We start from the raw sequence: 22,227 nt of genomic DNA on the forward strand, positions 1-22,227 counted from the left end.
CAATACAGCAAAACAACAAGATGCCAAGCTAAGAGGTCTAAATTAAGCCAAGGTCTACAAATTCAGATGCTTAATGCTATTCACTCCTTTATTTGCAGTCAGATTGGGTACCTTGGCCTGTTCAATGTGCACCTATTTTCCCCAGAAATCAAAAAGAAAACGGCCAAAGGTTACATGTTTTCTATTTTTGTTAAAGCAACAATATTGTAAGCAAGGAGGTAAAGCAAGTTTGTGTCTGATTGGTCATGATCTTTTGGGTATGGGTAAGCCTGCTGTCATCTGAACTGTGTGTGACAACATGACCTGGCACTGATATGCTGCACCACACACACGAGTCTGGTTTATGTACCACCCAGTCTCACCATCATCCCATCCCTCCTCCTCCTCCCTTCCCTGCAAGGGGCTGGGCAAGAGCTGCACAGTGCCTGGGATCAGTGAGAATCTGGGTTCATGCAAAGAGTGGCAACTGAGCCCTTGTTTTCAAAAGGGCTGTCAAATATTCAAATGCCATCACCCATCAGAACAGAAAAGTCAGCTTACACTGAATTACCTGACACAATTCCATTAAGTGTTGTTCTTCTGAACAAAAAAAGGACCATCTTGCAACTCTTACTGACAGCTTGAATACTAAGATACAAGATATATCAATGTTTCTTCCCACGGTGTTACAGGAATACTTTAACAAACATGAAGATTCAGATCAGCTTCAAACAAATCATGAGTGGCTGAGTATTCAAGGAAGAGAAACTTGTATCCAAATAATCATTACTGCTGTCAAATTAACTTTGAGTCATTACCCTTTTATATGTCAGGAGCAGAGCTCATCATTCATGCCCATCATGGAGATCAGCAGACAGCCCCAGAAAGATGACTGAATGGGTGTTTACTCATCATCATAAACTTCTGTTTCTCTTTAAAGTAAAACATTCAGCAAACATTTCCACATCTTCTCTGATTTCAAGTGATGAGGTGAGGGGGGGGAGGAGGATTTTATCCATTTGATACTGAAAAGTACAAGTGTCTCCTTAAATGTTTCTTTAATCAGCTGGATTCACAAGAGCTGGCCAAAATGAACCACAAAGATCTTCCCCAGCAGCTATTGCCTTGCAGTTGTTTTTTTATGAACAGAAAGATAATTACAGAGTGAAACCCTACAATCTAGCAGTGTTGAACAGGTACCACAGATAATCAGAACAAATAAATTCTCAGTTTCAAAACAACAACTTCATTTCACTATTACAGCAGCAATCCAGATCCCAAACTGTATCCATAAGTGATGACTTGAGTTAGAACAAGGCAGTTCTTCACAAACCCCATCCATTTTTTGGGAGCATACTGAATAAAAGATTGCCTGTATTTTGCAATGTAAGAACAGTGCAACAAAATCCTTTATTGCTGACCAGGAAACAGTTCCACGTGATTAAAACAAAGACTTGTGCCCTTGTTCAAAAACAGTCAGATAATTAAGAAGTATCAGACAGGAATCATGTCCATACAGTTTAGGTCTGCTTCCTTGTGTATACACACAAGAAAAAACAAATCACTAATTTTCTACAAAACTAAGCATTATTCACTGTGGTACTCTTTTGGTGAGTGAAATGAAGGAAATGGCTCCAAAACAGTGAACAGCTGTCTCATGAAATTATCTTTGTAAGGAAGAAGGTTCTGCAGGAGGAGTATGTTTGAAAACTGTTAACAAATATACACAAGGAGGCAGGACTGAGGAAAAGCTCATAGAACCTTGGGTTTACAGCCTTACTACTGCAACTCTGCAAAATACAAAATGGCTCTGTATGAAAAGTTTTACAGAAAACATCTTTTACACGATTGCAAGTGCATAGTTTACAAGTTCAGCCTTGTATGCCTGTCAGTTTTACAGCAAAGAGGGACAAGGTTTTGACAGATGACAATACAGGATAAGCCCTTTATCAAGTTTCACTTTTATTGAACATTTTCTGCAAACGCAGCTTACAACCTCGCTTCAGGTTGCATCAACTCCAGCCATGATAAATCAATACTGGTTTGGTTTTTTTGTTGGTTTTTTTTTTTTTTTGAAACCCAAATCCTAGTGGTAGAGGGGGTCAGGTAGTGGTTGATCTTTTTTAGTCAGAGAAGTTACAACAGTGTAACAGTCACTCATAAAAGCAGTATGGTGCAAGAGGCTCTTTGGTGCCAAAAAACTGTCAAGTGAGGCATTTCTGAACGCTACTGAGTGGACAATCCAAATTAGAACTCCTCCTCGCAGTGCTACAGAAACACTAAAGGAAACACTGGAGACTCCCATATCTTGAGCAGTCTGCGAAGAGAGATCACCAGATCAAAGAAAAGCTGTATCAAAACCAATGACAAAAGACATTTAAATGAGAAAAAAAAATATATACCCCGTCTTTCATCCTGAAATACGGGTCAGGTACGGCCCAGCTCTACAGCAGGGATATTAAATAATCAGATTTAAGGTGATCTGTACATTGAGACCTGAAAGATCACTGCCTTAAAATTATGCCCATTTATGAGGGCATTTATGTGGCAATGGACTTGCATCACCTAAATCTTCAGTAGCGCCTAAAGGACATACTGCTTACACACCAGCATGCAGCCAGAACAGAGTCATGTCAAACACCTAGAAATACGTAGAAACCCCAGATTTCAAGTGAACTCTTAAGAAATCCTAAAGTAACTTGCAATTCGTATCTACAGATCCGTGGTTTTTTTTTAAACCAGATAAAAGTAACAAAAACACAGATTTGTTCTTTTCCCCCCCCAAACTACACTGTATAGGCCGATCCTCGCGTTGATATACACATATATACAAAATGTATAGAAAAACACAAGTCCTGTAGACAAGATTCCTAACTTGAGCTGAAAAACACTACGTATACCAGAAAGGAGAAACAGAGATAAAGGGCCAATTCTGTCATCACAAGCACTTATGGTTCCACACTAACTTCAGTCATTATTGCATGCAGTAGAGGTACAAGTATCTCTGGGTACAGTTGAGCCAAATCACTAAATTGCTCTTCCAGTATATCTCATTTTCAACCTGATCTAAAAGTCATGGTACTACTAAGCAAGTCAAGTAGGAGAGGAGGGGAAAAAAAAGCCCTCATGTGATCTGCTACAGCATTAGGTGTAGTTATTTGCACAGCCTGGCTGGGTTTAACAAAACTGCAAGTTTCCATTTCAAAACCTATTCTAACTTGCAATACCTGCATGGTAAAAAAAACAAAAAGAAAGGAAAAAAAAAAAAACAGAAAAAACCCACAGCTTCTCAGACACTCACTTAGAACTATCATCTCTAAAATCAAACATTCCATTTCTTTAAAAATGCAAGTTTGATCACTGAACTATCACTGCAAATCCTACCTTATATTTGTCTTTACTTGTGCCTGCCTCGGTGTATTTCAGTCTACAGCTGAAACCTCTGCACCCCCTAGCTGTCACAGGTAAGAGACAGTACTTATATCTAACTTACATTCATTTTCAACTTCAGATTTATTGAGGCAGTTTATATCAATGTATCCATAAAATAATTGAGAAATAACCCAAGTATACCATTTAAACATCTTCATGATTTATCCATTTACACACTCAGTACACAAACAACCCAGCCTCTGTACAGGTTCATCACATGCAAACCATCCAGAAAGACAAAAACTTTAATTAAAAATAAGTCACAACTCAGTGTACTGCTTCAACTGCATCTCCATTTACCAAATGGCACATTGAATATTCTCTAAAATAAGATGTTTTTAACAATCTTGTTAAAAAATTCTTGGGCAAAATATTTCTAGACTTAAAAAACATCAAGATTTTTCAAAACACTCAAGATACTATACAACTTATAATAACCTTGAAATAGGTTTACAAGGTTGTTAACCAAGGTATTTACATACCAAATAATGTAAAGCAAAAAAAATTCATATTTCTAATGACAAAAAGGTGATGCATTAAAGATTTATGAAATTAAAATTAAGGCTCTTTGTTATAGTTCTTTATGTAACTTTACATAATAGCCAACTTTGGAAATGTCAGTCTTGCACATTCTCAATCTACTGCATTTAAAGCAGTAGAGTATATTAAGTATTACTTTGAATAATTACATTGCTACTTCTATGTTTGAGCATGCTTTTGAAACACTGTAATTATGAAATATTTACAATGTGTAGCCTTCAAACTTTATGTAAAAGCACAAGTATGACTGTCTGAATTAAATACAAACAACATACCTGCAAAAACCTTTTTACTTCTTAAAATGAAACACAAATTGCTACAGTCTTAGTAAGCAAACCAGCTCTGAAAAAGTTTTCATGTGTGCCTGAATGTGGACACTAAAAGTTAGGTGAAATTCCCCAGACAGTACTGTTTTTCATTTTAGCCTGAACTACTCTTTGTATCAGACTGTTTTCTTTAAGCATGTAGAAAAATTAAATATTTCTTTTTAAAAAATTATTCCAAGACCTTACATACACTTTCTGAGCTATGCCCATAGGTTCCTTGAAAAACCAATGCTGTCTTGCAGGTTGTAATGGTTGGTCCACTGGTTATTTCAGGATGTGTGTTCAACTAAAAGCAACTTGCTGTTGTTGTTCAACATCAGATCTCTTAAAAAGGACAGTGATATAAAACACTGAAGACAGAACAAAAAAAAAAAAAAAATGGAATGGTAACCTAAAGATCAAACTCGTTAGCCATTTCTCCTACTATATCAAAATTTGTAGTCAGAATTGTCTTTATTGACTTTATTTTTAATTTTTGTACACAAAGGAAAACATGTTCATATCCATCATGAACAAAAACTTAAAAAGGCAGAACTAGAAGACATTTGTGTCCTTCACCAAAGCAAAGCTGTGCTAAAGGTTCCAAACATTTCCATTTTTTTTTTAAAATAAATATTTTTTTTTTCATTGTCTACATTCCAGTCTTGAGAATGTCACTGGAAACTGCAGCCTATCATGAAATACACACTTTTAAACAGAGTCCCAGCTCACTGTGTTTGGTAGCTTGCCATACCATATCCAGCTTGGTTAGGTATTACAGGAGCACCTTGTCCCTGGGCAGGTTGAGCACCAAATCCACCCATCCAGGCAGCAGATGGAGATTGGCTTAAAAAGAAACAGGGAGGTTAAAAAAATGAAAAGGAAGGGGGAAAAAAAAAGAAATAAGTCATGCAGGAAAGTCATTTGCAGGAAAACAGAATAAAAAAAAACACAAACAACATTAAAACATACATCCTGCACTATTATTAATTTCTTCTCTTTAATGAGGAATTCAGATTAAGTGCTACAACATGTGATTCTTGAAAATAACATGAGCTTTTTAGGAAAAAAAGGAAAAAAAAAGCCACACAAACCTTGGGTACTAGTTGTATAGGACAACTGCCTCCAAAGGCATGTACATATGCAGGTGGCTGTAAGTCAACATCAGCGATGCAGAAATGCAAAAAATTCCCAACACCTAATTGGCATGAATACCAGTGATAGGTTTATCAGGGTTCAGTATGTTTAATTGGCAAGAGATAATGAAGAATATGTAAGCAAATAAGTTATTAGAAGTATGCTAAAACAAAAAGTTGTTGTGAAGACTTCAGTCTTCAAAAGATTAAGTACTAAAAGCCCACCCAAACCCAAGGTAAAGTGTCAGTATTTAATTCCTTCTCTCCAGGGTCCCTGGTTCAGACTCTCCATCACTTACTGTCTTGAGTCAAAACCCATAAAGTGTTTACATCACAAACAAGCCCACCACCTGAAACTCTACCACAGAAGAAGTCTTTGTGCCTTGAGTTTTTAAACTCAGAGACAATGTGTGATCAAGTCCAAGTCAGACTCACCCATTACTTGGTCCATAGTAATCATCAAACAAAAGCTTTAAGGACACAGGAGTCCACCTAAGGCTAGAAACCTCGTGCAATTCTTGAACCAAATGAGCCTGAAACTCAGATACAACATTCTGGCAGTATTCTAAAATAATTAAATAGTTACTCACTCTACTCCAAAACCCTGTTGATTCCATGCTTGGCCATACATTCCATATGATGGTACTTGCCACCCATTAGCCATATATTGCCCGTACTGCTGTGGATTTCCATATACTTGGCTCCATTGCCCCCACTGACTGTAATCCACCTAAGGAGAGAATTAATCCATAGCATTTCAGCTTCTAGAGATGGATCTTGTTCTTTTTGTGCTGCTGAAGGTAAAGTTTTTGTCTGTATCAACCACAGGGCTAAAATAATCATTAATAAGATCAGAAAAATCAGTGAGACATCACTGTGACTTGAATACATCCTTGTACTGAAAAATGGATCTGGGTGTGTTTGAAGCAGCAAAGGACATCTGGTGGGATGCTCACACCTATTCTGCAGTTAGTGAACTAGCAAGAAGCAGAATTACCTCCAAGTTTCTCCCTATCTTGAATCATATCCAGAAGACAGTAACAGATATTCCACCAAAATCACTAGCCCAGTTTGGTGAACAACTGGAACATAACTGAGACAGAACAGGGAATTTCATAAGAACACTACCACAGAATTTAGCTGTTACAACTGGAAAGGCAGTACAGGTACACAGACAATTGTGATACAACAAAAAGAATAAAGTGAGTTACCTGTTGGAAGTTTTTAGTCATATCAGGGGATTCTTTACCCCAGTAACATTTAACAACATGTCCTTCAATTGTGGTTCCATTAACTGAAACAATAGCATGTGCTGCACTTTCATGGGTTGAAAATCTAAAGAATGTAAAAACAAAATAACGTTATGCTTTATAGTACTTTCACCTGATTGATAAAAAACAGTGACTCCATACATACAGGAAATCCAGAGATAAAGATCTGCTTTTCACAGATATTCATCTTCTCAGGTAAAAAGATTGGTGGCCACTTTTACAAGTTCCAATTTTTTCTATGAACACACGGTGACAGCTTTTAATGTGTCAGTGTAAGTTCAACCAAGTGAAATTGCAGAATGATGAAACATTACTACATTAACAAAATCACATTCATTTCTTCTCTGTCCATACCTGACAAATGAGTAACCTTTTTCTGGAAACACCCTTATTTCCATAATCTGTCCAAACGGTGAAAAAGTCTGTCTCATAAGTTGATCTACAACATAGAATGATTTTCAATTAGAAACCATCTTGGTGTCTAAAAAGCTTCAAGAATACAAAAAGCAATAGAACAACTCATACCTGTTAGGCCAGAGGCAATTCCTCCACAGTACACAGTACAATTTTTGGGACTTGACTGATTTACTACGTCTTCAAATCTCAATTGTTTTGTATTATCTATAAAGAGAGAAGGCTGGTTTTAAGCAGTAGGGTAACAGTAACCACAGAGATCCAGACACTTACCTTGCACACAAGTGCACTAAGAAACCCTTTCAGTATTTTATGACAGAGCAGTGGTGCCACCACTATACTATGGTGCTAAAATATACCAAAAAACCATCAATTCTTTAAGATCTGGAAGTCAAGCTAGATATGTCATTAAGTGACATGATTTTGGCAATATTATGGTTTATTTCTCCCTTGAACAGTGATGAACAAATAGCAAACACAACATGAAGGTCTTACTTTCTTGTGTGCTTTTGGGTGCTGGTGGTTTCCGTGTTGCCCAATTAGTTCTGATCTGACGGCCTCCCAACCACTGCCCTCCCATGTGTACAATAGCATTTTCTGCATCCTAAAAGATGAAAACAGAGAGTGTAACACAGCCAAACAAGAAGTATGTGCAAATCTGCTTCTAAGGAAGACTTGGTTGCCCAAAAGTTCTGTGAACAAACCCAGTAAACCCAAGGGAGCATAGAGAATTCTGAACCATCACAGCAAGCAGCCAAAAATGAAGCAAGGTGAAGCCAATCAGTTATAGACAAGAAGAGAATCAACTCTGAGCTGGAAATTCATTGCTCATTACAAAGAACCATAAAACAATAGAATCATAGAATTGGCTGGGTTGGAAGGGACCTCAGAGATCATCAAGTCCAACCCTTGATCCACTACTGCTGCAGTTCCCAGCCCATGGCACTGAGTGCCACATCCAGGCTCTTTTGAAATATCTCCAGACACGGAGAATCCACTACTTCCCTGGGCAGCCCATTCCAAGGTCTGATCACTCTCTCTGTAAAGAAATTCTTTCTAATATCCAACCCAAACCTCCCCTGGCACAACTTGAGACCCTGCCCTCTTGTCTTGCTGAGAGTTGCCTGGGAAAAGAGCCCAACCCCCCCCTGGCTCCAACCTCCTTTCAGGGAGTTGGAGAGAGTGATGAGGTCTCCCCTGAGCCTCCTCTTCTCCAGCCTCAACACCCCCAGCTCTCTCAGCCTCTCCTCATAGGATCTGTGCTCGAGTCCCTTCACCAGCCCAGTTGCCTCCTCTGGACCTGCTCCAGGACCTCAATCTCCTTCCTGAACTGAGGGGCCACCTTAGATTGTAAAAAGTGTTCTAACAACTCAAGCAAAGGAGCAAGGAAGAACAAAAAGTTGTGAAGAATTCAGTCTTCATGAGATCAAAGACTTAAAGCCCATCCAAACCCTGAAAGAACTCGACCAAGAACTCAACTTGAAGATCTCAGGGGCCTAACCCAGCCACACTTCAGGGTCTGACACTCTTGGCTTTACTTGGTCCCCAGAAAGGTTCAGCCTTGGAGCTGCCCTCACCCTGGCCGACACCAAACCCTGCTGTGCAGTCTGAGGGCTCCAGGGTGTCATCCTGCAGGAGCTCCTGCCTTACACAGGGAGCAGCACTGGAGCTGGCATGGGGTGATACCCAAAGCACTACTGATGGGTTCCACAGGCTAAGCTGAACTCCCCTAACACACCCAAAGAAGCTTTCTGCATTCAGGAACTTTCTTTCACAATGTTCTCATAGCATCACTGTAACCTGAGTTGTCTCAACCCTAAACCACAAGTGACAGAAGTTTCTGACTGAAGTAAATTTGTCCTGTGCACACAAATTTATTCCCCCCCTGGGGAGGTCTGACACACAGTGAACATAACAACAAAGAGGTAAATCTAAAAGAGAAAAATATGGAATTATTTTAAACTGATGTTGTGATTACTCACCAGTTTGTTATAAAAAGATACAAAACCATAGCCTTTTGACTTTCCAGTTGCCATATCTTTAACTACCCGTGCATCCCTGTGAAAAGAAGCACAGCTATATGAGAGTAATATTAACAACCTGCAAAATAAAAACTAAAAGGAACCACACACACTGTATTGTGAGCATAATTTTTTCTTATAAATTCAGTTAGCCCTAACACTACAGTAATTCCTGAACTCTCCCTATTGCTCCTTCACCTGTTAGAAAAAAGCAGTAGGACAAAAAAATAACATGTAATAAACATGCAACCTAGTCACATAACCTATACTGGCTAAAACTAGAATGTTCAAATTTGAAGTATAAGAGAAACAAAGTTTCCTTTTCTAATATTCTATAGGCTAGGGTCCTCTAAGGTTTACTGTTCTATAAATTACTGTAACAATTCTATCTAATTTACCATGCATTTTCTAAATAGTTAAATGTCTTCTGCCTAGTGATACAAAATATATGAAATATTAAAAAATCGAAAAAGAGGAAAAAATAGGAATTAAAAGGCATACATGGCCTGTTAACAGATTTCTTTATTTTTCTTGGTCAATTCTCTACCATCATTTTGGAGTTTGGGCAGCTGTAAATTTTGAAAAATTGACATTTTCAGAAATTTAAGAAAGGAGAATAAAACTAACAACAATGCTAAGCACACCAGTACGAAAACAACAAATTTACACAGAAATTTTAGTGAGTAAGTTAAAATGATTGGAAATATAGAACTGCACTGAATATAGAATGTTAAAATGTAAATACTAAAATATGTATATATAAATAATGTATAATAAGAATAAATAGAAATGAGAAAAAATCTACAACTGAGTTCCAGTGTGCACAGTTCCTTGCAGTTAGCCTTCAAGATCCTGTCCATTCTTATGAGCAATTCTGCAAAATAACCAGAATGCTATTACTTTTAATTGTGACTTGGACTTTAGAAAAACTGCAGGTCTCAGGTATAAATATAGATTGAGAAACAGAAACCTGAATTATTCTCTTTAAATTGATTTTTAAACAGTACTACTTACCACATTAAGAGACAAAAAGCAAAGTAAACAAAATAGCAGAGGTAAGAAATAAGATTTTATGATTCATTTAAAGATATGCGTACAGAACAAGAGAAAAATAAGAATTTTGCTCTTAGAAATACAATCCTGTAAAGCAGTACAAAAACGTTCATGTGCAACTTTAAAAGGTTTTTATAAAGATAAACTGATAGCAGATGAACAGACTTTTTGTAGCAGTACTCTTAAGGACATACATACTTCACACTCAAAAGGATTCTTGTAATGTTAAATATGTCCAATTAAAGCATTAGGTGATCTGGTATCACCTGAATTTATAATGAGAAGTTTAAAGAAACTTTCTCTTAGCTGGCAGAAATGTGCACATATTATAAATCCACCATTCTTTCATTTAAGTAATGTAATGTTAATTAATCCCCTATTACCAGCCAAACAAGTAGATTTAATTTTCGTATTTGTTTTTTCAAACCACAAGTTATTTAAATTAATCCCTTCATAAAATTACATTCCAATTGCCCAGTTTTCTATACTGCCTATAAAATGCAGTATGAATGCACACAAAATACACCAAGGTTGCAACATAAACCATTTGTCAAGTCATTATTCTGAACAACATAAAGTCACACTTAGGAAGAGTAATTAAATTTTAATAAAAAGTTAGCATATCAACTAGGTTAGAAGCACATTGCTTACAGCAAAACCAGAGCACAATCCCATTACTATTATTTACAAACATGACAGATAGTGAGATGAAACAATAAACCCTCTTTATTTCCCACCCAACACAAGGAAATTAACATCAAAAAACTTATCTAAGAAATAATAACATTTCAACTCAGAAACATCTTTTCACTGCCACAGTTTCTAACTGATATTGAAAATGTTTATCATGATACTTACGATATTTTACCGAAGGGAGCAAATGCTGACTTGATGTCTTCTGTTGTGATTTCTGGACTTAAATCCCCAACGAACACATGGAAGTGATCTGCAAATAAATAATTTACTAATCAAATATTTAACTGCTATCTAAGATTTCAACTCCTGAGAAAACGATGCTCTGCACCCAGCACTGGGAACCAGAGACGCCCAGGATTCCATCTGATGAGCAGCAGCAATTTAATCTGTCCACTCCAGTTTCCCCAGTTGTAAAGCAGAAACAGAAGAATTAGTTTGCAAAATTCTATTAAACACAAGATGGGAAGGAGAAAAGTTATGTTTAAATGCACTTATGACAAATTATTACCACGTTGTGAAGTATTGGTGTAGAAGTGATACTGTGGCATTACTCTACTTACTGGATGTATCTTTTTTCTGGCTACTTGGTGTTGTTGCCCAGTTTACTTTGACCTCCTGAAAATAAGTATAAGATTTAGTATAAATTCACAAAATTCTTAAAACTTATGAGTTCATTCAAGGGTGGCTTACAACTCTCAATGTATACAAATAATTCAGCATAAAATGCTGCCACAATTAGAACATCACTAATTACATACTTCCTAAACAAGATTTATCTTTGAAAAAACTGCTGTTTTTAACAATATTATCCTGACAATATTTAACCTTGGTAAACACCACCAACAAAATGAATGCCCCACAGTTTTATTACTATTTTTACACAAACCTATATTCTTTACATCTAAGATTACAATGTAGGCAACTTACCTTTCCCAAAATTTTTCTCCCATTCATAGCAGCTAATGCAGCAGCTGCATCTCTGTGTTCATAAAATTCCACAAAGCAATAAGGGTCATTGCTTGTATGCTGCAAAACAGAAAATCCAACAGAAGAGTTGACCCTTCTGCTATCGGGTTGCTGAGAAGAAAATCCAGGAAAATATATTACTTATAGCTAGAAACTTTAAGAATGATTTGCATTAGATTTATGAAATAGCCTTTGACATTACACTTAAATGCAAGAATTAATAAGATGGGAATTTTATTAAAAGTCTAGCAGTTTTTGAGGTATAGGTTATATTATAGGTTATATTGAGGGCTCAGTACTTTACATTTACTAAAATAAAAATAATTGATCAGAAAAATGATCTGCAGAGTGGATAGAAGGGAGGCAAAAAAAAAAAAAGAACAAAGAAAAGAATGGTCTTCTGCCTCAGGTATTTACACGAACTGGAAAAGTTTGGTCCCCACAGACGTTGCCAATTTTTTCTCTCTTCCTACTGAAGAAGTCTTTTCCTTTATTCACATGAAAATCACTAACAGACAACAATCTAGAACTTGTATATTTTCAGTGTCGAGTGAAAAATGCTATACTCCCAGCAACTGGGAAACAGCCCTTTAAATGGGCTCAAAACAGTCTGACTGAGGGAATAAAATACTAATCAATCAATTATTATTCTGTGAAATTTTGGGTATAACTGTTTTTGTAGGATGGCCTATTGAGTCACCTTTAAAAACACTGACAAATCCAGCTCAGTGCAGTATTAAATGCACCTGAATATTAAATGCACCTGAATGTAAAATTTTTCTGAAAGGTTGACCAAATGGAAATGACAATTAGAATGCTGACTTTAACACTGGATTTAATCCTTCTGAAAGGCATCATGAGTACAAAAACTAGGACCTTACACCAAAACTTACACCTACATTGAGCACTGTGCATGAATACAGACCACAGGATGACATGAAACTAAACAAATAATTTCTTGCATGGACAAGGAAGGGTCTAGCATGTAAAGAAACTGCTTTGGCATCAGTGTTGTTTCATATCAACCACCCTCAGGGTCAGGCAGAGCAAAGCTGTAACACAAGTTAACAGAAGGTTTACTAACTTCTGAAAACTCACCCACAGTTATATGAACTGCCCTGTAAAACTGCACTGTAAAACTGCACTGTACACCTTCAAATATAGTTCTGTCTACACCTGAACAAGGGAAGCTATTAAGATTTAGCAGCTGAACTGATCAGAAGGCCTTTTTATACCTAAGATTACAAAGCAGGCTGAAGTCATCCTTCTAAACACTGTCAGTGTGTCAGGTGTCTCTTAACTGATGCAAAAACAGACAAGAGAAAACATATCTGAGAGGACAGGAAAAAAAAAAAAAGATTAAGCCACAACAGCCATGAATGGCTCTAAATACCTCAAAATAATCAGCCTTATTTCTCACCCCTCTTCCTGCACTACTTTCTTGATGTAATGCAAACAAGATTTGGGGAACTCATTTAAGGCTTTAACAGATTTAGTGCAGCTTATGCTTCAAATGAAGTGTAATGTTATTTTTACATGGTCAGAATGTCTTCTTTTGCACTAAGAAGATGTCTGAACACGAGAAGAGCCTCTTTTGCAGATGCCCAGATCTTTAGGTGTTCAATGGTAAATGCTTTAGGTGGTAAATGCTAAACACACCATCCCCCTGAGTATTACACACCCCAAAATAACCACTTGGCATCTCTAAACATTTGACAGACACATGTCATATAGTCTGCAAATAAAAAAGAGTGAGCAAAAGCAAACAGCTGATACAACTGGCTAAAGGAGGTGCAAATAAAAATCAGAAAATACTAAAGTATAAACTTGGTGGTAATAACAATACAAAGCTAAGAGCACTTCAATGTAACTCAGTGCCTATGAGAAGTTCACAGCACACTGATCAGAGGGATGGGCACTGGGTACAGGTACTCTGACAGTTAAAAGCACTGGAGCTGCAGGCCAGTTCCAGTCTAGAATCCAACCTGCCCTTGCTGACTGCTGGGTGACAGGTGCTAAGGTCAGCCGAGTGCAGTCACCTCCCTAAGACTGAATATAGCTCCAAGTGGCTTTCTGTTTACCTACTCACTTCAAAAAGATGTTTCCCTTGTTATTTCTACAGTTACATAAAATCCAAAACCCAGAAAGCCTAAATAAAGGCAAAATGAATGTTGGAATTTCTCATCTGGTTCTCAAGAAACCAAACAGATGCTAACATCTGTCTCAATCCACGACAACACCTTACTTCTGAAAGGCATGACAACCAAAACTCCTTCCTCAGAGAAAAACTAACAACTGTGCTCTGTTATCCTTCTCTTATTGGAGAAAAATAATTAAAACTTAAAATATGGCAGAGCTCTGTCACTAAAAAAAGTTTTAATCAAGCACCACATGGGAAATTACTAGTTAAGACAAAGATGGGAGTGGTTAAACAAGGACCTGGTGGATAATAAGCAGCTAAAAACCAAAAATCAAAGCAGTGTGTCACACTGAAAGGGAGAGAAAACCACAGCAGAACTATTAGGAGTGTTTCTAAGTAAGTCTGGCTGCAAGACTTGCCTGTTAGTACTTTCACTAATGCTTATGACACAAAAATAATGTGATTGTACTCAGGAAATCTGTAATGACAAGTTAATACAAACCATAAGTAGCAGTAAAAAGTAGAAGATCATAGAGAAAACTAGAGTTGAAGCAGTAAAGATTAAACCTAGCAAAAATTCTGCTTATCCCCTGCCTGCTGCAAGTTTATCAGTGACAAATGCAGAAGGAAGGAAAAATATAAGGGAGTGAGAAGCTGCCTGGTTTCTGTCAACAAGATCACTGAAATGGCTACCAGCCCTAAACCTATCAGGGTATTTACAACAGAGAGAAGAAATCATTGATACTTACCAACAGTTTGTACAAAAGACCTTATCTGGAATACTATGGAATGTTGTCACTTTGTTTCAAGGAAAAAACAATTTAAGGATAGAGAGGTGCAGACAACAGCTATTTGCACTGGCACAGAAAAGACTGAGGAAAAGCAAAACTTATTTTGAGGGATTTCTCACTTTTCATTCATAGTGAAAAAACATTTATTGAAGAGGAAAAAATATTACTGAGGCTCATGTTCAAGCAAAGTGAAAAATATACAAAACAGCCATGAACAGCAGTTAAAACAAAGAGTTTCTGATCACCAGAACAATAAAATTCTGAAAAAAGGGGGTAACAGTCCTTTAAGGAAGGGAAAATCTCATCATCAGCTGGTGGTAAAAGGTAAAAGGTGGCTCAGGGCTATAGGCAAATGTACAGGTCTGTACACATCAACAGGCCTCCTGCAAAAAGTCATCCCAAAAGCCAAACACAGTCAACTGAGAAAACCCACTACCAGCAAGGGGGAAAAAAAGCCCTCAACTCCATTTTTTTTTTTGGCACAACTTCATCCTAGATTACATTCTACTTGCTACCCCCCTGAATGTGGCAAGCCTTACCTCTGTTATCATTTTACAGCTTTTGCATGGTCCGATCTGGCTGAATAACTGAAGTATAAGAACTTCAGTCACATCTCTGGAGAGGTTTCCTACATAGCTACACAAGGAAATAAGAAAACCAACATTTTAAAACAGAAAAATTCATCTTTTCAAACATAATTATGATTTTCCAAAATCTTAAATTACCATTTCCCTTTAAATATCCCAGGTATCTTAAAACCAGCATTTACAAATTATTTCACAATGCAATCTTAATACAACAGCCAAAAGGTTTCAAAGTTATAAAGTTCACCAGGCAACTGAGACCATGAAGCTTGATACAGAGATTACTGCAAATCATTTCTCTGGCAGAAAAAAATGTCAAAAGCAGGAAGAACACTGCTCAAGATTGTTGGGTAGAACAAGCAACCAACAGGGCAGGGATGTTTTAAGCTTCACCTCCCACTGAGCATCTAATCAAGAGTTAGTTCTGAATCTGGATACAAACCCACACCTCACTCCTATTAGTAGTTGAGCGGTAGCTAGCAGACATAAATTGTGCTGCCTTGCAGGAAACCAACTACACTTTTCTGGTTTCCTGAACATTTGGAAAACCAGCCCCCTCTGAATGGACTAGGCAATTTATGCAGTATTATGCCATGGGGATGCTCCACACAGCATCTATCTCAACAACTACCACGTCTCCAAAACTCTCCCAAATTCTAGTAGTGGTATTTTAATATAACCCATAATTCCTGGTTTCTTTGCTTGGTTTTTATACAAAAAACCTTGGCTATAATAACAAGTTTTGAACCATCATGTTGAAAGTCCTAGATTTACACCAACAGCCAGGAAACCAACAGCAGTTTTAGAATGACCTCTGGATACCCTGCTGCATTTTACACCCACAAAAAGTAAGACCACACCATGGAAATGGCTGAGAAAGTCTCATGCATGCTAAACTGATTTTTTTAAAAGGTGACTTATTTGTAATCAAATTGCAACAGTGATCAATTAAGAAAAGAAATCTAGAGAAAGAAATTAAGAAAGCCTTGTCACAGCAACACTAGTAAGTCAGCAGCCCTTTACAAGTAAGCCTGTTAAGACAAAGCACTCAAATGCATCCAATAACTTGTAATTGAGCTGTTGAAACAACATACATTTTATTCATTTTACTCTGACCTGTTCTAGAATTCCATAATACAGCAAACCAAAGGCAGTCTGAGCTGTTAATATATTCCAGTAAACATAAATGTGAACCATCATTTCTTAAGCTATGCATAAGCCAAAGTCTTTTGAGTAAAGCAATTTAACTGCAACTTTTGTTTACTGAGCACCCCTGTAAAGTTTTGAAAAGCAATTTCTGTGTTTGACAACTGAACTTTTGCCTACTATCAACAAAATTAAAAAGGATACAATTTATTTCTTATCTGAGCACTATACAATGACATCAACAGATTTTGGTTATGTTGTTATTCTTTCAACAACTATGTAACAGTTCTACACTTCCTTAGGATTTAACTACTCACTGATGTGATTGTGTATCACATCACCTGAACATGGAAATATTTAATAAAAGCTTTCATTTACTCACTACTTTCTTACTAAATACACATGAAGAAGAAGTCACTAACAGAAACTATATTTGCAGCCTGTATTGGTATGAAACATCTCAGTAGAAAAATGACTGCAAAGCCCTGAAAAAATGCCCATTTTATTGACTTTTCAATTCTCTATTCTGAAAACTTAGCAGTTAAACATTTATCCACAACTCCATTTTGAAACATTAACTAAATTTTTGTTAATTATTCACCAAGATTAAATTGTAAATCACTAATAGGTTCAAATGGAAATATTAACCTTTGCAGATAGGGCTAAAATCAAGATGGGAAAAAGATTTACAAGAGGGAATTGCCACATAAAGTTGTCAGTCCTGCTGTGAACTGATTACTAGCACTTGTTTCCTCTGCTTGTTGCAGGACAGCATTAGGTAGCACATAAGAACATACTGCATGAGGGCCTGTACAACACCACTGATAGGGAACTAAATACAGTTAAATCCTATTCACATTATTTCTGCTGCAAACTTAGAGCAAAGAGTACAATTAGCACTATAGAAAACCAATCTCAGCCTCTCCCTGCATAACATTAATATAGATTTTGAAAAATGCAGGATTTCCAGAACTCTGAAAAGCAAACTGAAGAATTCCACAAACAAACAAACAAAAAAACCCAAGCCCCAAACAAACAAAACCCAGGAAAAGCCATTCCTTAGAAATCTGATGTAAGATAACTAACTGCTAGAAGAGATACCAGGTGATTTTGTGAGACTGCTGCACCCCAAATTTGAGCTATGGAACAGGCTGCCTCCTTCATCAAAACCAGCAGGGTAATTCTGAACCTCCTGACTGCTACATTTAACTGGGGTATGAAGTCCTAATGGCCCATTAATTCTCTCTATATACATGACAAATACTGCCTCAGTGCTTAATATTGCCACAGTCAGGGCACTGATAGCAACTTTCACAAGTTGATAACACTCTGAAAGTTGAATAATACACATGCTGAGAATACTGCACAATAAAGGTTCATGTAACAACAACCAGAGATCCAATTCTCTTCATCTGCATTTAAAATATGGGAAGACAAACCTTGACAAATTTGAAAAGCATACTGAAAAATAAAACTTGATGGTTACTTTCCTGTCTTGAAGTAGGTTGCAGTTACATTACCTCCTTCAGTGCAGTTAAAGATGGCTTAAAAAAACCATACAACCAAATATCTGCAGTGCAGAGTGTTTGAACACCACATAACTAAAGAAAGAAATATATTCAACACATTAGGAACTGTAACCTTACCTTTCTGGAAACACTAAACTTTCCTCAGCTGATGCTAAATCACCCACCACAGCCTACTGGGGCACCCAGTTTTCCCCTTTCTAGCTCTATTTATATATGGTTATAGCATACCATGGTGTATTTTCTACTCTGTGAAACCAAAATAAGCAGAACCACACCTAAATAAGACACATGGCTTTTAGCATGCTAATACATGGTATTTCAATCTTTCTTTTGTTTTGTTACATTCTAGAAGATATATTATGCAGACTTTTAAAAAATTATAAAGCCCAACAGAGAAGAAGCACTTTCTATACTTCTGTTGGCTCTTGGTTAATGTGAGAGAGCAGCAAAGTTGTGGTTTTGTGCATACCAATAGTAGTATTTGTCCCTGCTACAAGTCTGAAGCACTTAACTAAGTAAGCACACAGGGGGAAAAAAAAAAAATCAACCCAAACCACATATACATCTCCTGACACGTCAAGATTATACTTCTTAATGGTGCTGACAACACAAAGAACCTGTATTTGAAATTCAGAGATCTTGTAAAATTATCTAAAGAGAAGGACATAATAACTTTTGCAGCCACTACTTCTAGACCCACAAGACTCCCCTACAAACCACTTGGCAGAAAGACAGTAAATGTGTTTTCACACTCACACAGACAACACACAAGAAGCAGCAGATTCCATATGTAAATGCAGACAGTATGATAAGCAATACTGTAACTGATGTGGTGAAAAGCCCAGAGAAATTCTAATAGCATCTCTGCCTAGTGCCAGTGAGGTACTGGAAATCAAATGATACCAAGAAAAATCCACTCTGCAGACTCCACTAGCAGCCAATATTACTCTATAAGAGAATGAAGTGAAAGGGAAGAGACATGAATCCAGCTCCTGGTTCACAGCTGAAACCTTGCTTCTGCACCCCATAATTACATGCTGTGAATTTTCTGTATCACAACTGAACTGAGGGACATGACAATTTCTACAATAAAGTCTCCCCCCCTTTCTCTTGTTATCTTCAAGTTGTTTAGAGTTGTATGGAAAACCTTCTGGCAGAAAATACTGCAAGTTCTTCAAATTTCTGTGAAGGCCTACTAGTTATGAAATGTAGATATAAAAACTAAGTGGTGTCTATTTTCTATATTAAGCCTCAGAAAATATTCTGAATTCTTAGAGGTTCATGATTGACCTATCAAGGCTGAAAACAACATCACAGACCTGTAAGTACTGCAAGGGAAAACAATTATTATTCCTGAGATATTTAAGAGGGGCATATGTGAACAGTGGTTAGGTGGGAGTTTCTTTTCACAATATATAAAATTGCTTGCAAATGTTAAAAAAGTCCTTCCTAAAATAGAGGTTTAGCTTTTCTTTCCTGAAAGAGTAAGTGCTATACCAAAGGCAAAAGGTATCACTTAAACTAACAACCAAGTGCCTATGCACATGGCCAAACAGCTACACAAACTCTTCACTTACTTCCCCCCGCCCGTAAACACAAAGAAAGGAGATGAAGTAACAATATTATGAGTTGTTCTTGGGGGTCAGTGAGTTTTATTTATATGAGAGATCATAACTGCTCTACATCAAAGTATTAAACAGTATAATGATCTTCAAAACACAACTTGCAATTCTAAATTTAGACATATTGGAGGCAATGGTAGGGAGATGCAAGAAATGCTACAGCAGAATAGTGTTTTATGAAAAAAATACAAAACCTCAATTACAAGAAAGTAACCATACCTGACTGTGGTTACTACAAAAACTATTAGGAAACAACTGTATATGATGCTTATTAGTTTGACAAATTAAACAGTGTGCAATACAGCATCATAGGCAGCTGTAGGGATGCTACTTCAGACATCTTAGTTGTAACAAATATAATTCTTTTCTTGTCAGTGACTGTGGCCCAAGCCAGATCACCAGTGGATGCATTAATAAAATAAACCCACTCCCAAAGTAGTACCAAAAGTTGTTAGCAGTAGAAGAACATCCTAAAACTGAGTTTAGATACAGCAGGTTTTTTTTAAAAAAACAAACGGCAGAGCCAACTGGGACAAAAGGGGCCTTGAAAACAAAAATGAGTAAAATTCTGTGTACCTTTGCCCTTTTCCCTCCTCTGAGTCTAATGCAACACAGAAAACTATGTCCACTATCAGGGCCAGAAAACCTCAAGCCATTTGGGTAGTCACCACAAAAACCATTTCCGATATCATAATTTAAACTATGCACCTTGGGGAGCAAGGACCAAGTATCTATCTATCTATCTATACTACAAGTATAGATACTATAAGTGAGTTAAAAGAACTTCTGCAGACACAGGAAGGAGAAAAAATACAAATTGCCTTGGAAAGCCTTAAATGCTAAACCATCACTGTGGTAGTGGAAACAAACCAAAGCAAATTTATAGGTATTTTAGTCTGCTTCAGTAGTTTCTTTGAAGTGGCCTTCAATCCAAATTATCTTTGAACAACTTTCTGAAGGCTACCAAGTCCCCAAAACTAAACAAAGATTTCTTTGCACTGTCCTGAGCTGCCTTTCTTACAGTGCCAGCCCAAACACTGAACCTTTCACACAGCACCTAACACTCTCTGGCAAATAAAAACTGCAAAAACAATCTATGAACTAGTTAAAATCATCAACAACAGAATTACATGCTCTCCAGTGCCTAACCATTCCTACTGGACCCCCTCTTCTAAGCCAACAGGACAAAGAAAACCCATCAAAACCATACCTGCAGAGTTGAAAAGAACTCAACACCAACCAGACAATCTCCAATTTATATTTTTTTTTAAACAGAAAGCAGGTGACAGCCACCAACTGATTGAACACTGGCTGGAGAAACACTGCCAACACACAGTTATTCCTATTTGCCAGGGCCCAAAGAGGCTGCTATTGAACCACACACTAAAATACTGGAGGGAAAACCAATTTTTCCTACCCTGCCCGCTACAGACTCTCTCCGTTTCACCGCCTTTCCCATCCCACCCACCGCCGGCAGAACACAAAGAACTTTCCTAGAGCCGGGACCGCTCTGAAGGGGACCCCAGCACGGGCCACCCGGCCCGAACCCCTCCACAGAGACCTTGGGCTCCTTCCCCCCCAAAAAAGGCCTGCACCCCCCACCCGCTGGATACAAATCGAGCCAAGACCCCGTCCCCTTCGCCGCACCTTCGCTTTTTCCCGTTTTCCCCCCAAATCCCTGTACCCCCCCCCCCTCCACGTCCTACTCCAGACCCCGCTCCCCACCCTTCCCTCACCCCCTCCCTCCTCAAACCCCCTCCGCCTCTCTCCGCTCCTCCGGACCCCCGCCTTTCCCTCACACACCTCACCCCGGCCCCGCTCTCCCCGCCCCCACCGCGGCCCGGGCCACGCACGCCTCAGGACCGCATCCCCCTCCCCGCCTCGCCCCGCTGCTCTCCGTCCCGGCTTCACTGCCCACCCTCAGACCTCCCCGGCCCCTCCGCGGCCCCTCCGCCGTCCCCTCCCCACTCACAGGGTCCTGGGCTGCCCGTCGTCTTCCATAATGGTGGGCGAGCGCCGCTCTCAGCTGCACCCGGGGGGGCAGCGCCGGAGGGGGGCTCCGCCACGCAGCGAGGCGAAGGGCAGGTGAGGGTGAGGGCCCCGGGCTCCCCCCGCTCCGTTTCGCCCCTTCGCCAGGTCCCGGACACCCCGCAACCCAAACGGGAGAGGAAAGAAGCACCACAAAATGGCCGCCGCCACCAGACACTCAGGAAGCCGCGCTCTGCGCAGCCGCGCCCCGCCGGCCCGCTCCCTCTCCCACCGGATTCTCCTTCCCGGTCCCGGCCGCCGCGCCGCGGAGCGCACTGGGGATCGTAGGCACTGAGGAGGAGAAGGCGGCGGGAAGGCGAGAGCGGCGCGGGTGCCTTCTGGGTGTTGTAGTCATCCGGCAGCGAACTGATCCCAGGAGCCAGTGGGAGAGAGGTCCGGAGAAAACTACAACTCCCAGCATGCCTGGCGGCAGCGGGGAGCGCGGACGGCATGGATTGGCTGCGGGCAGCCCGGGAAGATTCGCTTGTGGGAGCAGCCGCCTCACCTCAGACCCGGGGCTGAGAGGGGCAGGGCCTGACTCCGATCCCTATCCCGACCCCAATCCCGATCCCGT

The 22,227-nt window shown here is 38.8% G+C and overlaps 1 protein-coding gene across 4 annotated transcripts; it reads right to left on the reverse strand.

Annotated features, from left to right (window-relative positions):
• Window positions 1–1,205: 1,205 nt before the first annotated feature.
• On the reverse strand, window positions 1,206–21,893 carry TIAL1 (TIA1 cytotoxic granule associated RNA binding protein like 1). Of its 4 annotated transcripts, none has more exons than XM_030453008.1 (12): window positions 21,598–21,893; window positions 15,284–15,380; window positions 11,775–11,873; window positions 11,408–11,462; window positions 11,010–11,097; window positions 9,060–9,135; window positions 7,573–7,681; window positions 7,189–7,284; window positions 7,018–7,102; window positions 6,604–6,727; window positions 5,983–6,122; window positions 1,206–5,102 (listed from the first exon to the last, which is right to left on the reverse strand). In XM_030453008.1, exons 1-12 carry the CDS (start codon window positions 21,624–21,626, stop codon window positions 4,985–4,987), a joined length of 1,116 nt encoding a protein of 371 aa, XP_030308868.1. In that variant the 5' UTR covers window positions 21,627–21,893; the 3' UTR covers window positions 1,206–4,984. The 4 variants fall into 4 exon arrangements, with proteins under 4 accessions (XP_030308868.1, XP_030308867.1, XP_030308870.1 ...); XM_030453007.1 differs by having other exon boundaries at window positions 11,775–11,924; window positions 21,598–21,842; XM_030453010.1 differs by lacking the exons at window positions 11,010–11,097; window positions 11,408–11,462; window positions 11,775–11,873; window positions 15,284–15,380; window positions 21,598–21,893 and adding an exon at window positions 9,904–9,922.
• Window positions 21,894–22,227: the final 334 nt, after the last annotated feature.

Source organism: Calypte anna, chromosome 6 (assembly GCF_003957555.1).
Source record: "Calypte anna isolate BGI_N300 chromosome 6, bCalAnn1_v1.p, whole genome shotgun sequence".
NCBI classification, from domain to species: Eukaryota; Metazoa; Chordata; class Aves; order Apodiformes; family Trochilidae; genus Calypte; species Calypte anna.

Coding starts and splice junctions, on each gene's coding strand:
- TIAL1 (XM_030453007.1), bottom strand. CDS start 21,626: ATGGAAGACGACGGGCAGCCCAGGACCCT. Junction 7,103..7,188: donor AATTGCCTCTGGCCTAACAG/GTATGAGTTGTT, acceptor TCTATGTTGTAG/ATCAACTTATGAGACAGACT. Junction 6,123..6,603: donor TGACTAAAAACTTCCAACAG/GTAACTCACTTT, acceptor TTCTCTCCTTAG/GTGGATTACAGTCAGTGGGG.